The 19,115-nt window shown below is 32.4% G+C and overlaps 1 protein-coding gene across 1 annotated transcript; it reads left to right on the forward strand.

Moving 5' to 3' along the window:
* The first annotated feature begins 2,447 nt into the window (after positions 1-2,447).
* On the forward strand, positions 2,448-10,702 carry LOC112521693. The gene is given in 11 exon segments (XM_025130687.1): positions 2,448-2,454; positions 3,566-3,819; positions 3,905-3,949; positions 4,709-4,776; positions 9,595-9,641; positions 9,723-9,752; positions 9,755-9,795; positions 9,982-10,052; positions 10,133-10,215; positions 10,291-10,394; positions 10,499-10,702. Coding segments are annotated over 11 exon segments (813 nt in total). The 3' UTR covers positions 10,562-10,702.
* Positions 10,703-19,115: the final 8,413 nt, after the last annotated feature.

A 19,115-nucleotide genomic window follows, 5' to 3' on the forward strand; every position in this document is an offset into this window, starting at 1 on the left:
ACATACATACATACATACATACATACATACATACATACATACATACATACATACATACATACATACATACATACATACATACATACATACATACAGGAGGTGGGGTTAACGAACTGTCTGAACAATTGGGAGGATATTCTTAACAGGGGTTTAGCTCAAAGATGAAAATCTTGGTCTACAGTTCAAAAACTTGGTATATCGGCCACGGTATACCATATCTGGAGGGAAAGAAACAGGAAGTTCTTTGACAACTTTAATCATACTGGGGACAAAGTTGTAGCGGAGATCAAGATGCAGATTCTTCAACGTATGGCTTGGAAGACAAGAAATAAGCTGACACCAACAAATGTTGTGTGATTTCGTGGGTGGAGTGCCTTCTCGGTTTGGGAAAGTGTGGGTTTTTTTCGCCTTTTACTCTTCGGCTTGCTTTATTTTTATGTTCTGGTGTACTTCTCTTTGTCATTTTTGGCTCCTTATGTCTTGGTTTGTGAGTCAAAGTTGCCGTAGTTTTTCTTGTTGATCTGCTTTGTAACGGTTCCGCTTTTTTGCGTTTATAAAATTGCCTGGGGAACTTTCCCCTTTTAGTACATACATACATACATACATACATACATACATACATACATACATACATACATACATACATACATACATACATACATACATACATACATACATACTGGGTTAAATGGTTTAATTTAGCATAAACTGAACTAAGATATTATTATCCTTAATTTGGAAAAGTGAATAATATGTTCAGAGTCCACGCAATGCAAAATAATGTTGAAATGAAGATCTTGTTTTAAATCTCCAATTAAACGGAAAATGCATTAGAGCTAACAGTGAAGTCTGGTCTCTTTGAAAATTCATGGTGCTTCATAAAACACGCTTCAAACCAAATTTGAATCAACAGTCAATAAGTCTATGATTTTAAATTTTTAATTGATTTGTTATGATTACCAACTTTGTTATTGATGAATAACCCAAGACCATGTTTATTTTTATAGCAAAATTAAACAATTTTGTGGAAAAAATATCAATATTATTTATGAACCACAATACAAATGAATATATTTTAAGAAAAATAAAATCCTCAGCAAAAACTAGACACTTGAATAGAACCCGTCACAAAATAACCATATTTTAGATAAGAAAAAAATAGTACATAATAACTGTTCAATTTACGAAGTTATTTTGCAAGTTACTGTTTTTTCCAGAATAATTATCTTGAAGATGACATTTCTTGAACTGCTTTTGATTATATGTGTTATTTCATCTTTCGATGATCTCCCTTCTTTACAACAATTTAATGAAGTAAGTATAGACAAATCAAAAAAGAGGGATATCGATGGTTGGGGGCCAACGATAGTGATGGACGGTGACAGAGCGGACCAGGGGCGGAGGCATACTCCAAAAAAGATGTTCAAGAAAGAGGGATATCGATGGTTAGGGTTGTTGGCCTCTGCCATCGATCTCCCTTTTTTAATCGTTTTTTGGCTTTTCAATCCTCCATTTTTTTTAATTATTTATACATACTTCAGTAAATTGTTGTAAAAGAAAGATAGTCGAAATCGAAAAAGAAAAAAATCAAAAACAAGGAGACCAAAAATAGGGGGCAACTACGATGATACAAATAGTTCTTTGGTTTAGAAATAAATAGATAAGCAATTTCTTTTGAAAATCTAATAATTTATTATTATTATTTTAAAAAATTAATCAATTTTGAAAAATGAAAAAGTTAGATTGCTTGTTAAACTTCTATTTTTTTTTAATAAAATATATTAATAGTACAAATTAAGGACATGTTTAGGATTGTTTATTTAAAACAACATATGTGTTTTTTGTAAAAGTGCTTATTAACTTATGTGGTGTTAAACCAGAGTTCTATAAAAAAATGTTTGAATTAGCTTACGGCGGTAACAAAACACAATAAGTTGTTAAGTTGTTTTTTAGTGTTGGATAAATTTTGTTTATACATGTAAAATGACAAAAAATGACCTTCCCCATCTCCCTTAACCTCCACGAATGATTTCCTGAGTATTCATCGACATTTGGATTAACATCCTTCCATAACCCTAACTGCAAAACCTAAACCCCAATCGTCAAACTTCATAAACCCCATTTCCATCTCCCAGTTTTCCATTTTCAATCGATGTCGTAACCCTATATCTTTTAACCTCCATAGATGATTTTCTTGGTATTCATCGACATCAACCAGAGCATCCTTCCGATTATCTCCATCTTTTGCAAATAAGGAATTAAGGAGTGGATCGATACTGATTTTGTACATAAATCAGATTTGTTTTGATCAATCAATCATCGTCTTCGTTGATTTCTACTGATTCTACCGCTATTCCCAATGTGTGTTCTTGATGTGTGTATGTGAGAGAGAGAGAGATAGAGAGAGGGAGAGCGAGAGATTTCCATCTATGGAAAGGAGACGAACGATGACTGGTAAGGCAACGAACACACTTTAGGTTTAGGATTAAAAAAATAATTTGGTTTTTAAAGCTGATAAGTTATTTTCGATAAGTCTAAAGGGGTGTTTGGGATTGCTTATAAAAGCTGTTTTTTAACTTATTTCAGTCTGGCACCGATGATAAGATGTTTTATAGTGTTTGGATAAGAAAAAAAACTGTTTATACCGGTGCCAAACCGGTAATAAGCTGTTTTTGATAAGTTAATCATTCATGACTTATAAAAACTGTTTATTACCAGTTTACAATTTTAACCCTCTCATACAACACTCCGGTTTGATACCATTAAGTTAATAAACACTTTTATAAAAAAAACATAAGTTGTTTTAAATAAGCAATCCCAAACAGAGTTCGAAGTTGCCGGTAGGTCAATATCCGGGTTAAGGTTTAATTATCCAGGCCCGGTTTATAAAGAATATCTCTTATTTATGCCCACTCTTCCAAATTGAATTTCTTCTTAGTTGGGTTGAGCGGGTTCGACCAGAAATGCTGCTCTGAGGTTGAAAGGCAAGTAGATAAGCAGATTCTTACCTGAAGCATCCTGACGGGCCAGGGTATGCCGATGGCTGTGTCTGGATCTCCACAAAGGGAAGAGCATTTCCTCAATCTCTTCTAGAAATAGGAGCTATAGCTGGTTTTCCGTGAAATCTATTTCCAATTTTAAAAGAATTCCCATCAAGATGATGGAAGGAAGTGATAGAACAATGACAACCAGGAGTCCTGCTTGGACCTTTGATGGTGACTTCTATTGGCAGTAACTCTAACTGTCTCCTCTGTCTACTCTAAGACCCAACATTATAGGAGTAATCTACAAGCCGAAGAAGTGAGAGATATTTGTTTGGGACCGTTTATTTGAAACAAATTATATTTTTCTACAAAAATACTTATCAACTTATTATAAGTTAAACTTCTTTATTACCGGTTTGACAAAGATAAAATTCGTTTAACCGGTGTTAACACCCGCTGACTTATCGTTATTATCGGTTTGGTCTTTCTTTTTTCTCCTTCCCCCACCAAACACTACCGCAATAACACCGGGTAAGCAAAACGATTCGATAATGATCGGAGAACAATGGCGGATTGAGTAGGAACTCATTCCGGCCAGATTTATCTTTTGAATCAGAAAACCCTAGAAATCATAGGGAAGAAAGGGAAGAACATCACAAACAGTGAAAGCACTGTTGATCCAATTAAGTATTATGATAACAACGAACATTTTATTCGCGATGGTATCGGATACCTTTATCTCTTCCATTTCCTCACTTTCTTCTCTTATTTCTTCATTCGATTCTCCACTTCTCAGTTATTCTCTCTTCAATTCGCCGGAAGTTTCCTTTACCGTGTAAGCACACCTCTCTCTCTCTTTCTATTATACATCTGATGACTTGTTATTCTATTGACCTGTAAATGCTTCTCATTGATTATAGGAACTTCTAGCGCTTCTTGCTTTTTGTACATTGGCCATTGTCTAGGTATACAGTTTTGATACACATATCCAATATTACTGTGAAGTTGGTTTTTGGGAAACAATTGCTGAATAGGCTAATGTTAGTAGGTATTAGCTTTGCAACAAATTCCTCAGCAATTTGCATTTGTACTAGAGTTGATATCAAATATTAGCTCTTTAAACTGGAATAGAGAGATATTTTTTTGGGATCCATCATATTTTATAAGATGTTAAAATCCAATATCACTTTGGGGGGGGGGGGGGGGTACAAGCGAAAGGCTGCAACTAATTAAGTTCTTTTTGATGTTGCTAATGGAAGTTGGTGGTGTCATTTTGCCAAACGCACATTTGCAACAACACATATATTTTTCAGTACTAAGATTCTGGCATTGATATGATGTTTATTCAAGTTTCTAAGAAAAGGTAGTTATCCAAAATGGTTTTGGGGAAAGCTCGCTCACAGCTTGATTGCATCTGAAAATCTTGATGCATATGTCATTGGTAGAATGATTTTTCATAATAATGATGCTGAGAAAGCTTGATGCCTCTAGTTTTTCCTGATAATTGGGATAGCAACTTGTGATGTTATTATATTTACTTCTGTCATGAGTTTTTAGGGTTTGGAGGCCATTATATAGCAAATAGTAATAGGAAGCCAGCCAAGTATGAGGTTACATATGACATAGATGACGAACAAGATGGATGAAAGAATAAAAGTCTACACTCTTTAATAACGGAGAATTATTAATCAACGTTTCTTATTTGATTCTTCTGATTTTTGCAGATGGTGAAAGAAGAAACTTGGGAGGGTTTTGTTGCAGATATGCTATTATTTGCTAAGGTTGTGTCCTTGTAATAATCCTTTTTGTTTTTTATTTTTTTTTCCATTTTTATGTTATTTATGCTTGTTACTTATGAGAAATTTGATGCACAACTGTGTGATTGGTTTATGTTTAAAATCAAAGAACTTTACTTGCACTTGTTTTCTAAGACCTGGGAAACCACATCTAAGGGAGTGAAACTTTTCCCTTTCACCCATTGAAGCACCTATGGTTAGTCATTGGCAATACTCAAATAAGGGACAAAAACTTAGGGTATGTACTATGTAGGTGGGACACCCCCATTTCCCATGAAGATGTACTTCATAACTTCTATTGCTGATCATGCCATCAATATAGATAAACATCACAACTTAGTTAGCAGACATAAAAGGAAATATGATCAAGGGACTTAGATGGTCTCTAAGTCTAATACAATATTGATCCTGAAACATTAGATAACCATAAACAACTGAAAACAACTTAAATGGCATATTAATGACCAACTCTAGTACAGCTAGACCTTTCCCTTACCCTTTCTATTAACGGCCTTGTTATCTCTTGTGAAACACATCGGCAGTCAACTACTAAAACTTAGTGAGTCCATGATTTGTCTTTGGATGATCCACATCTCAGGGTCAGGCGCCGATGAGCACATTGAACTATCCATGTGGATTCAGATGCTTAATAATAAGAAGGAATAATCAAATTGAATTTAGCGATCATGTAAAACATCTCATAAATCATTTCATGAAAGTACGACGATAAACATGCCACAATCATACATTCTCAAAACTGGCAATTATTTGAAAATAGTCATGCATATCTACACATTTGTTTTTAGAAACATTCTAATCCTTTGAGATTTCATTTGCTCCTCGTATGGTTTGGTCAACACTGATTTTTAAAATCCGGATATGGGCTTACCCAACATATGTTAGTCTGATCCTTGTGGACTCCCTAGTCCTGGGGACACCCCTTTGCATTAGCATACCATGCTATGATAAGGGCATCCCAGCAAGTGATCCCATACACATACAAAACCATTGTCATGCACATAGTTGTGAAAAGCGCGCCTAGGCGCTGAGGCGCAAAGGACTGGGCTTTTTCCATGTCAAGACGAGGCGAGTTACTGAGGCGCACCAAGGTGCACCAAGGCGCAGCGCCTTGGCTGAGGCACAAAATGGCCTTAGGCAAGCCTTATACAGATTTGCCCTACATTCAGATAATTTTCTTGTCTCTTAGACTTCTAAAATAATTGTTATTAAATAAGTCAAAACCTAATATTAATTATGTCTTTTAACCTCCTAGACTTCTAGAAAAAAGAGTTATTAGATAAGTCTATTCAATTCTTTATTCAATTCACTATTCAGTTCTAATCAGTCATCTCCTATAAATACCTCCCATACATACGTCCCATACATTGTACTCTCCCTCACGGCTTTAAACCTTATACTTCTTCCTCATAGCTCTCTTCTGGAATCTGGATTTCTGGTTGCTGCTTTGGAGGCTTAAACCTTATTGAGATATGTTTGATATTACTACTTTTTGGAAATTGAAATTGAACTATGTTTTCTATAATGGTATTTAAGTTGATATTACTATTTTTTATATAATGGTATTTGAGTTGTGTATTACTATGTGTGTGTGTGTGTGTGTATATATATTATTTTTTTATACGATGCGCCTCGCGCCTAGGCCCCAGGACTCCTTGCGCCTAAGTGCGCCTCGCACCTTTAACAACTTTGGTCATGCATAACATTAACACATTTATCATAATGGAACATCATTTAAGAATGCTAAAACAAGTAAACACATAGCACACATATCTTCTTTTAAATTACTAAAACATAAATATTTCAATACTGACCATACGGAGGCATGAATCCCTGTTTAAATATGGAAACTCACCTCACTGCATATTCTCACTGCTTGTGTTCGCAAATTGCAACACAACCCACATAAGTATATAATACTAAGTCAAATTTTCAACCATTACACCTGGCACGTCTTGCCAAACTATACCTGGCACCGTTCTGCATAAAGCAACACGGTCGCACTAACCCTTGCATGACCGTGTCAAAAAAGAAAGCAAATCTTGCTGCAGCCTTGCAGAATGCACATACTCTTTTCCAGGGTTCTCTGTTTGACTGTGCTTTTCGTTTTTTCCCCAAAATCTTTTTTGTACCTCAAATGTATTTACTCAAATTCTTTTTTCAGATAAACGCTTATAAGACATATCTATCTCTCACCATGAAGTAACCATCATATAACATTAAATTACATGCATCAAATCTAGCTTTTGCTCTCTGACCTTACACTTCAACTTATCCATCATACTTGGTAAATCGACGGTCTTACGGCCTTAATTTCGATTCCATAGCCATGCTAAGCAACTTTTTAGCATCCTGTGCAACTTACATTAAAGCAACGATTTAACATGGTAGTCATACCTTGAATTGCTGATTTTGCTTGTGAAAATGCAACAATCCTTGCTACTCTCTACCTTGAAACCTTCTCAAACTCACAAATCTTGTTTGGGTTCTCTGTCCTTTCGAGAGGGAGTATAATCTAGCTGTGATTTTCATCAGTTTGCTCATCATAATGGGTTCATCATCCCTTCCAACTCTTATTGCTTCTTTCACAAACGTACCTTCTCAGATACTTATTTGTCCACTTCTCCTTTAACCCATAACTTATACAATTGGACATACAAAACCCATGGACTTCTATTTTCAGATAACTACACTAGTAGTCTCTCATTTGAACATTTATTCGCAGTCTAGTCTTAATTAGGGGTGTTACACTAGGTTATCATGAGTGTAACCACTTGACTGAGTCTAGCTGGACTTTTACTCGAATACCATGCTTTTCATATTCTATAAGAAATCTTATATCCTACTGTGTGCTAAACTTATAGTGTACTCTGAAATTTGACCTCAAGTTGAAATGAGTTTTTGTTCATGAAGCTAAAGATATTGAAAACAGTTGGATTTGGAAATACTATACAAGCTTTAAATTGTCCAGAAGACTGGTTCTAGGTTCTTTGGCAAACAATTCTGATGCATTTGTGTTCAGGGAATATCCTATCTCAGTTAGTACATAGAATTTTGACCTGATCTCTGTGCTATGCGAAAAAGATTTACACTTTGAAGTTGAACTTGATGAAATTCTTGTCTTTGCCTGTAACACAATAGAAGCAAGCTATTAGAGAATCCATTTGCAGAGAAAAATATCAGTTTGTCAAGGGATGTGTGGATAGCATTGATGGTTTCAACTCATGGAATACTAGAAATTGGGGATACATGAACCAAAAAGCATTGCGAAGAATGAAACATATATTTTTAAAAGACATTTTAGTTGTTGTCGTGGAGTCTGACAAGAGTGTTAGCTAGGTGAAGGGAAAATCAAGATAAAATGGTACCGTTGGTATCACTATTACATACCGACTGGCTAGCGCATATGAATATGAGACGTGCTGCAAAAGCATCCCATTGGTCTAAGTAAGTGATTTTTGAAGATAATGTATTGTTAGAAGAGATTTAATTTATGTGTGTGCGTGCACTTAAGTTGAGGATTTTGGCACTCCAAATACCTGACAAAGATGTTAGGTATTTAAGTTAAAGAAATTGTGGTAACCAGTTTGTACACTGAGGAAATTGGGAGTGATAAACATATTACTTGTGTGGAAGTCCACAATCTTCGGATTAAATTAACTTTGAGAAGATCACCAAGCATCATGTTCTTTTCATCCATACAGTTGAGTTTGTCGGAAAATATATGCATGAACCTTATCTCCCTTGGCGCACACACACACACACACATTTTAGAGAAGCAGGTATGTGGAGAAGTAGCCAGTCACCTATCCTAACTAATATTACATATTTTCTCATATTCTGATATAACAAATCCCATTGTTATGTATCACCACTTTGAAGAATAGGTGATAAATTTCATTACTTATTTAAATTATGTTCTTAGGTTGAAATAAAATTTCAAGAAGAAATACTTAAGCACTTCACTTACCTTGCATGTGGCAGCAGGTGTACGAAATAAAATTATAAATGGAGAGGAATTCGAATTTGCAAATTGCTGGTTAAGCCAACCACACGTTTATGCTTGAAAAACCAACCTCCACTGAACCCTCCACCTTGTGTGGAGCGATGGTTTAACAATTGGCCCAGCTTGGTTCAGTACGGTTTGGAGGCTTCTGCATCCTGTATTAGTAATTTGTGAAGGGTGCTATTTTGGTCTTCCTCCTAACCAGTCAGAGTTGAGTTCTCTATGGGAGAGAAATGATGCAGGACAAGCCTGGGTCACTTGGTTAGATCAACTGCTGAGGCTTTGAACTATCATAGTGGATTCTACTTCTTAAATCAATAAGCATTTCTATTTTCTTGTAGCGATTTATTGTTATTGGTATTTTTAATTAGGAGAATGATACTTACGATTAAGCCCGCAAGGAATTCTGAGACGAGACAAAGATATGGCTGGTTTTTTAAAAATTTTAGTTCTGCTTTTCTAGATGTTGCAAGTGACCACAGCTTGGTCTTGCAGTAGCTTTTTACTATATACAGAGACGTAAATCCCAAGATTCGATCATCGCACAAGTATTGTAGCTTGAAAGTTGGTGTATTGAGAATATTGTCCATTATTAAGTGTATTGCTCATTTCTTCTTTTCCATGTTCACCTTTTCCAGTCCCTTCCCTGATAGGGCTGTGCAAAACCCGACCATACCCGAATAACCCGAATTACCCGCCCGAAGAAATCCGATCCGAACCGGTTATTTTCACCCGATTTTACCGGAAGTCCTAATCCGATATTTTAAGTCGGGTATGGCGGATCGGGTAGGATCTCACGATATGTATTTACACAACAGCCAGCCTACATGGGATTAGGTATGCAGTGATTTTTGGATGTTTTTGATCTTGCACTTATCTGAAGTTCAAGTTTACAGGTTCTCTTATGTTGTGATGTAGGTTCTTCAACTCAATTAATATCCCTGCAGTTGGATCTTTATTGACTGAAGGTGGCACATCAAGATTTTGGCTGGTTAGTCTCACAATGTTGTTCATATCTTTGTATTTTAGATATCTTACGATTTTTGGATATCTTTCCTTTAAGGATATATTTTGAACATAAATATTTCTTATAACCATATATGGCCTAGTAGTCATCAATCTTATCTCTGAATTTCATATGATAATTTGGGTGTTTTGATCTGCTTGTTTTTGGCAGGTGGAATTCCGTTCTTTGGTTTCATCTACCTGCATACGCACCAGCCGTATTTTTCCTAAACTCTCCATTGCGTGAGTATACGAGAAAAATATTCCATCTGTTAGTTCTACTGTATCTATATCGTCCTGATCATTTCATTTTCCTGCAACAGCTTCTCAAACAAAAACATATTTTTTAGAGTAGTTGATCTTTGGATTTTCCCGAACACGGCTTCAAGATATGGAATCTCTCTTGGTATGATATTTCGGTAGTTATCCATAATAATCTGTTAGTATTTGTTCGATGATCCTTTAAACAAAATACGTACAGGAACACCTGATCAACTCTCAACTTATATTTTATTCGAGAATGCAGAAGAGGTTTGTCGCTTTCCTGGGATGAATTGCGTAACTAAAGCTTCAGATGTAATGAAGGTATTCCGGATGTTTCTAGTTTGGTTATTGAGATCCAATCCAAGGGTGGGCGGGTGATCTTTTAGCATATTTGTGCTTCTGATTGTTTTTGTTTTCAGTTGCAGAAACATCTTTGCCGGCATTTCGAACTCGATAAACACCTCCTTGATTATGTTAGTTGCAAATAACTAGGTATTGACCATGGTTCATGTCATTCCTTTTTATTTTATCAGCCAAATTATAGCCTGAAAGAATTAAGAGTGTTGCCTTCCAAACCCTTGTCATTGTAATAATCCTTATTCTTCAAAAGAGTATTATACAGAAAAACCACACCAACAAAGAAATACTATTATTAGATTTGCTTTTTCTTTCTTCTTCTAATGTTGGTATGCTTGATTAATTGGTATATCATCCTAAACTAGTTTAAAGAAGATAACTACCAAAAGAGAAAATCTAATAACTCACTCACTCACTCTGTTTTTGTTTTCCAATTCTATTATTAATCATAAGGTAGAGAAATTCATTACTCCGATTATCGTTTTCCAATTCTATTATTAATCATAAGGTAGAGAAATTCATTACTCCGATTATCGTTTTCCAATTCTATTATTAATCATAAGGTAGAGAAATTCATTACTCCGATCATCAAGGATAAGATTATTATTCTGTAATTAATTTAAAATTTTAATATAGATATTTATGATATTCCCCCCCCCCCCCCCCCCAAACCCCAATTTATATATTGGGCTTTTTGTTTGATATTTGGATCCGTACTTGAACGATGTCTCCTGGTGCCCTTGACTTTGTTATTATAATGTGTTTTTTGGTCGCTTTCCTTTTTCCATACTAATAGAGAGAAGTTGGTTGTTTTTTATTATTTTAAACTAACATTTTCCAAATACCATTCTTCACATACATATATTTAAACAAAAGATTGATTATCTCTCCCCCTATGAATTATATAGGAGAAGGTATGTCGCAACTGACTAAATATCTAAGGGCCTAAAGGTTTAAATCCATCTCCAACATGATTCGAATTTGAATTTTTGAATAATATCACTCTATCCCTTTACCAATTGAGTATAATATGTGAGCGTAATCAAATAGACATATTATTTGGATGGTAAAACACATTTACATGTTCTATAATATTACTGATATTTATTAAAATCAAACAGGTTGTGGATATCATGTTGGTAACAAAATTTACATGGAAATAATCGAATAGGATGCATTTTTATTTTTGATGATGTTATTTTTAAAATTTAAAAAAAAAAAGAAGAAAGAAAAGTGCAAATTTTGGGACACGCGTGTGGGGTGAGGGAAGGGAAAGCAAAGATATGGCCTGCTTGTCTCACGTAAAGCGCACGCCATATGCCACACCACCACCTTCTGCCTTGGTCAACCTTAACAACCTTCAACTCTTTTTCCTTTTCCTTTTCCTTTTTTTTTTATTTTCTAAGTGTTACAATTTTCGTCCTTCAAGTTTAATGAAGTATTTAAATATGGTATTTAACTTTTAATAAATCCAGGAATCATCCTTACGGTTGCTGATATTATCACGAAAATACGGTGCTCCAACCATTTTCTTCGACCATCCTCCTATCTCATGATCAGTATCCACTCTCTATAGTTTGTGAAGATGGAAGAAAGCATGTCATCATCAGTTGTTACTTGATTCATATTCGGGATTATACTACGAAGAAGCAGATGCAGCATATAGAAGTCAATCAATTTATGTTGGAGTTTAATTCAACTCCTACACTTCTCTCAGTATTTGTTAGGGTCTTCTAAAATTTGGATTCTTTTTAGTGATGTTGAATTTATCCAAGTATTGTTCATCTTTTTTGTTTGTCATGGAAACCGGAAGCTACAATTTGTCTAGGGTCAAATGATTTAGTTTTTGTTCTTTTTGTCTTTTATGTTAATAACATTTGCACTCAAGCTTCATATACTTGTGTACTAATATTTGTTTAATAAAAGAGAACAAAATGACTAAAATGCTCCTCCACTAGCGTCATTCCAACTTGCTGTGAAATTTCAAGTGTAAAAAATTGGTCTCACGAAAACAATCTAGTCTTATGTGAACCCAACCCTATGTATGTATATATACATATAATGCATAATCTTTGAACAACAAACTTATAACATATATTTCTAAAAATACATTTTGAAAAATAACAGTTGAGTAGACAACACATATCTTTAAGAGCCAATAAAATCATATTTTATTTATCAATTAACTATGATTAGTAATTTGGTATGCATTTTGATATCTTGTGATTAGTCATGGCTTCATAGATGTTTATTACTTGATCTTGGTATTTACCCCTACATTTTTTTAGCGATCAATGATGTTTAATCATTTGAAAATTTTAAAATTTATATGATATATGAAAATTTTTATCGTAAAATTTTGTTTTACACGACTTTTTTTAATCTAAGTATAATATTTAACATATTGATTAACATATATTTGTTTGTTTTGTATGTATTCGGTTTATAATGTGAACACGAGTATAAGTGAAACAAATATGTGTTAATCGCTACATTAAATTTTAGCCATATATGAAAAGAAATTATATGAAATAACACATGATGCATTAATTTTAAGAGATCTTATGATTTAGAGAATTTTGAAAAATAATGTCATCCATATCAGTAAAGTAAATGTTAAATATTTGAAAAGTGTACAACATTTTTGGTTTAAAAATAAATAAAAAGGTGACACTTTAGTTTTCATTTTGTCCTTTCACTTTCTTGTAAAAAAATTGCTTTTGTTCTACTCTTAGGGTGAGATTAAGTGTGCATCATGACACATGATTACTAATTTTTGTTCTCCCAAAAACCAACATAAATAATAATAATTATAATAATAATAATAATTTAGTTTGAGAGTTTATAAGTTGTTAGCTTTTATTTATATTATATATATATATGTTAATTAATGTATGTTATTTATTCATAAGATAGATTTTTTTTTATTAATCTGGATATCCAATCCGTTATGTCAGTCGACTGATCTCGAAACAACCACCTGCTTTATAGGTAGCCCAAAGTCACCGCATTAAACTTACGTGATCACAAGAGGATTTTATTTCTCTTTGGATTTGAACCTGAGACATTCAAGCACTTTTGATATTTGGATTTCAAGCACAAACCAATCAAACACCACCCTTTATGGTTCATAAGAATAGATCTTTCAACAAGTAAATAAACATAAAGTTGATGATCCAGTCCAATAAAATCAACGTAGTATGTTTTTTATAAATAGAAAGACATATAAAAAACAAAGAAATAAAAAACAAAAAAACCATGACTATATATATATATATATATATATATATATATTACGACCAACGATTATTTTATAAGTTTGTAGTGATGTATTTCTACGTTGAAAAAAATTCAACATTGGCGTGTAGGAAAATCGTCCAAAATAGTATTATGGACTGCGATAATTAAGATTTTATAAGCAACATTTGAACGAGTTACAAAATCTAATTTTTTCAATTTAATATTGATAAAAGTAATTGTTAAAGTATTATTTAGAACAATTTTGTTGTCATATGAAACGACAATAAGATATAATTTGATGAAAGAGGAGTTAGTTTATAGAAATAAAATGAGAAATAATAAATGGTGATTTGCGAGTAATTTGAAAAGAAAAAACAGATTTGAGTGCTTGAAATGCAAGACTTGAAAAAAGGCCACTCAAACTGGTCTGCCATTACTCTCCTTTTTTTTTTTTTTTTTTTATAATTTCAATATCTAAAGCTTTCCTTACGCATAATTCGAATATTTTTATACTGTACCATATTAATATTAATTATAAAGTATTTGATAAAAAATTTTAAAAATCATTTTTTATGCATGAAGTACTATATATTAATGTATATTACTTAAAATTCAAGATTGTAAGTAAATTATACATAAGTACAACTTATTAAAGTTTCATGTTTAAATTGGTATAACTAACTGCAGATAAACATAATCAAATAGAGAATAAATATCTCATTTTAAAATATAATTAGAATGATTATCGAGTTCTAATAAATTAATTAATTATTATCTTTATAAAAAAATTATATTATTAAATCAAATATAAATTACTTCGTTATTGAACCTAAATTAAATTATAATAAAAAATTGAATTAAAAAATTACACAAAAATAAGAATTTTAAATAGTCAATTTGATATTAATATCGATGTTTTTTTGTTAAATTTTTATGATATCTTCAAATTTATATTTTATTCAAAAATAAAAATATTATCATTTTTTCAAAATCACATAAGACCATACTATAACATCGACCGGGATAAACAATAAAATAAAATAATAAAATATAGATGTATCTTGCTACATTACGTGAGTACCCTTCTAGTATTTCTATATGTCTCCTAACAATTTTTAAGATTTTGATTTTGGTTCATGGATTTAGGAGGTGTTTGGGATTGCTTATGAAAACTGCTTATTGATTTATTCCGGTGTGATATCGATAATAAACAGTTTTTAGTGTGTTGGATGGAAAAAAAAAATAGTTTATACCGGTAATAAGAAGTTTTTGATAAGTTATTCCCCTTTAACTGATTAGATTCAACTTATTGGGTTTGGAGACCAAATTAATGACCCTTTTTAACACCCAGACCAAACGCCTCTTCCTTTTGGTTGAATCTCTGGGTACGCCTCCTTCCTCAAGAAATAGAACCAGTCCTTCAAGAAACCAAATCTAACCAATTCTTTCAACATAAATCAAAATCGACCTTTTTCCTCACATAAGCGGTCTCTTAATGTGATTTCTCCTACAAATCTGGTTTTTTTGGCCTTTGTGATAAGCAATGTCTTGCATAAATCGATTACAAATTTGTTTTTAAAAAAAAGTTTTTGAAATCAACAGGGAATTTTAGGATTTCTTTAAAATCGAATCATCGATATACATATGTTTATTTATGTTTATCCGGCCTATATGACGACCTATGTTAGAAAACCTAATGAACAATACTAAAGGCAGCCATGAATACAAAAGGTATATCTGTCATTTAAATGGCTAAGGAATGATGATCGTAGTTGATATGGAAGATTGTTCCTTTTGATTATTTTACATGTATAAGTAAAATTTGTCAAACATTAAAAATACAAAAAATTATCAATTTATTACGTTTTAGTATTGTCATAAGCTAATCGAAACACTTTCTATAAAACCCCAATTTAACACCAAATAAGTTGATAAATACTTTTACAAAAAAAAAAACATAAATTGTTTAAATAACCAATCCCAAACATCCCCTTATTCTTTATATATTTGTTATTACAAAAAAAAACCAATAGTATGCATTTTTGCTTGACCAAAATTGCCTTCTTCGTCAACGTTAAGGGAAATTCTGTTTTTTTTTGTCATTTTTCTCTATTTTAATATTTTTTTTTCTATTTATCCAATTAACTGATTACCTAAAAGTCTTTTAGTACAGAGAAATTAATATCGTAAGACAATAAGAAATTTTTTAATGCTTTATATAATTGTGGTATTCAGTATTGGTGTTCTTGTAAGGTATAGTTGGTGAAAACTAGAATATCACATTTTCGTCCAAAAGAAACTATTTGGCAGTATACTGTACTGTTGGGCCCGTTGTTCATAAGCCTGTGTATTTTGGTTGGTATTCGTTAAGTCATGGGCAGATTCACAAGGAATGAGTGGTGACCCGTGCCATCATTGATATTATTCATCATAGTGTAAAATGTTTTATTATCTTTTTTTTTTTGAAGTATATAATATTTATATACGGCAAATGCAACAAATAAACTCACACACCCTCCTCACATATGATGAGGTTTGAACCCTTGAAGGGCTACGATATCGCTAGGTCAAAGACCCTTTGATATGTTTTCTTATCCTTAATGGTGTTATCACTGTGATTCGTTTTGTACTACTATTGGTCATCGTCGCTAGAAAACTAATTAATTATATTAATGAATCATTTTTTTTATTTCTTGGAAGAAAATGAAAGTAAAACAGAAAAAGTTAACAAGCGTTAAAAGGAGTGACCGAAACCAATAGTTTTTGCATACCACAATGGTTTGATAGTTCGATGGGATCTGGTCTATTAAAAGAAGCTTAAAACGTTTTGGATCAGCGCGAACACCCCTAAAATTGGACTAAACAAACTGTAGAGACGAAAATTAAGAAAATGGATAAAACATATGGATTGTGAGGTTTGAAATGAATGCCTAGACCGATCGAATTAGATCATAAAAAATGCAATTGGCCTGACCGCTTAAACCGCATATTGAATCAGACCACCTAGTTTGGCAATTTTCCAGACTGCACCAGACTTTCAAACCGCCAAAATTGTCTGGTATTACAAATTCATCGATTTTTTAACACCCCTATCCAATTTTATCGTCGTAGTTTACCATTTTGCTCATATTTGATCCCTCACACTAAAGACTATTAACTTCAATCCGTAAGTGAGGGGCATTTTAATCTTTTTATAATGGTGTGTATATATATATATATATATATATATATATTTGTGTCTGTATGTATGTGTATGTGTGTAATGTAATACCTGATCTATTAAACTTTTATGTGTTTTAAAGAACATGAGAGAAAATTTAGAGAACACCAAAATTATTCCCTTATTTAACAGACGGAAGTTAACAATTCTTAATAAGATGGACTACAACTGAGCAAAATGGCAAATCATGATGGCAAAACTGGAATAAACAAACCGTAGGAACTAAAACAGTAACAGTAACAGTAACAGTAACAAAACATAGCGACTGAAAATGCAGTTTACGATTTTATATGTTTGTAATTTACATCGAAGAAAACAAAAACAAATTTTGCATATCAATTTAATTTATAATATAACGAATGAAAAGCAAAAAAAAAAAAAAAAAAAAAAATTGAAGCACATTTTAATTTATAAAATTAGATATTTAATTTGAGCTTGTAATTAAGGAAAAAAATGATTTATGAAAAAGCTACAGAGAAATGCTTTTCAAATAAAAAAGCCCGCCCTAACTTTTTTATTAATAAACACCTATTTTTACAAACCTTATTTTATGCAAAAACATTATCAATTGACACATAAGTTGTACTTTTCTTACGTGTTTTTAAACCCGTTTTTATTCCCGCGTCTCATCGACTGTTTTAAAAGAACGAGAAAAGAAGTGACGGAATTACCCATGTCTTTAAGGTGGATCTAGTTGGTTTGATAGAGAAAAATGTCATGCATAGAGGCAGTCGTTTTTTTCTCTCTATATTTCCTTGTTACCCTTTTTGTAATCATGGACGGACTCTGATCTCATCATCTTCAACAATGATACATGTATGTGCATACAATGATGACGTGGTTTGTTCAGGAAAATGCTAAACACACCGTCCTTATCTAAATACACTACCAATCGGCATAAAATTGTACTTTTCTGACACGTATTTAAATTTCATCCTACCGTCCTACCCAAGGTTTTACAAAAAAACAAGTGACATGAATACCGATGTCTCTAAAATCGGGTTCAATTGGATTGATAGAGGGAAAGTCACGTGTAGAAGAAAACTCAAAAGAACATCTGATTATATATTCTCAATAAAATCAAAATTGCCGATTTCAAGTTTAATTAATAATCTTTATCAAAAAAATAAATATTGCAAGACATACTGATAAAATATATTACTGTTTTTATTTTATATTTGTAATATATGTTATAAGTATAATTTATGTTGTAATAATAGAAAAACTATTGAATGCAATTATTTTTTGAAGATTTTTTTTAATTATTTATTTTAAATAAATTTTAGAAAACCTATTGAAAATACTTTTACAACTCCCTTTGTTTATGTATCGTTTTAGGGGTGTGGTAAATACATCCCTATTTTGAAAGTGTTTTTAAATAACCATTTATTGGTTCATCTTTGAGAAGAAAATTAATAGGTAAAGATGTATTTAACAATATATAAAAGGTGTAAATGCAATTACCTACTAATTTCCTTCTCACACATATCAACGTCAGAATTTCTTTTTTATATTTTAAATATTTAATTTGACTAGATTTTTACATTAAAGAAAATACGTCACCTTTTTGTTACTATGACCTCCATCGACATCAAATTCTAATTTTGGTCAACTTAAATAAATAAAATAAAATCCAAATAACAAGACCCAACACGGCAAACTTGTAATGGATGGGTCATGTGACCATGATGAAAATAATAATGACGTTGACGTGATGCTATTTGCGATCATCACGCGTCCCTCCCAAATTTTATTACTTCTTTTTTCCTAACGGTGTTTTTTACGTCATTTATCAACAAATCGACAATTTCTTATATAATTGTGTTCTCTTTTTACCGGCATCTTCGATACCATTTGTATTACCGGTTTCTATTCAATTGTTTAGTGTTATATCTGTATTTTTTCGATAACATGAATCAATATGTATACAATATTACGATAACGATGAATGGTTTTTAGTTTTAGAAAATGAGGGTTAGACTAAAAGGTCTAGTAATTTATTTTCTAAGCATGATAGTTTAATTTTGAAAGCCAATAAGTCAAAATATCTTTAACGATTACATAATATCTTAATGATTAAACAATGGATACCTAGCCACACTTTAGCAACGGGTGCACACTTATGGTCACGCAACCCTGTGACCATACTTACTTGAATACACACCTGCCAATAATGTACGCACTTTAAACAAATTCATGTGCTCTACTTGGGTACGCACCTCCCA

The sequence above is a fragment of the Cynara cardunculus genome, assembly GCF_001531365.2.
Source record: "Cynara cardunculus var. scolymus isolate 2C chromosome LG 11, CcrdV1, whole genome shotgun sequence".
Classification (NCBI taxonomy): Eukaryota; Viridiplantae; Streptophyta; class Magnoliopsida; order Asterales; family Asteraceae; genus Cynara; species Cynara cardunculus.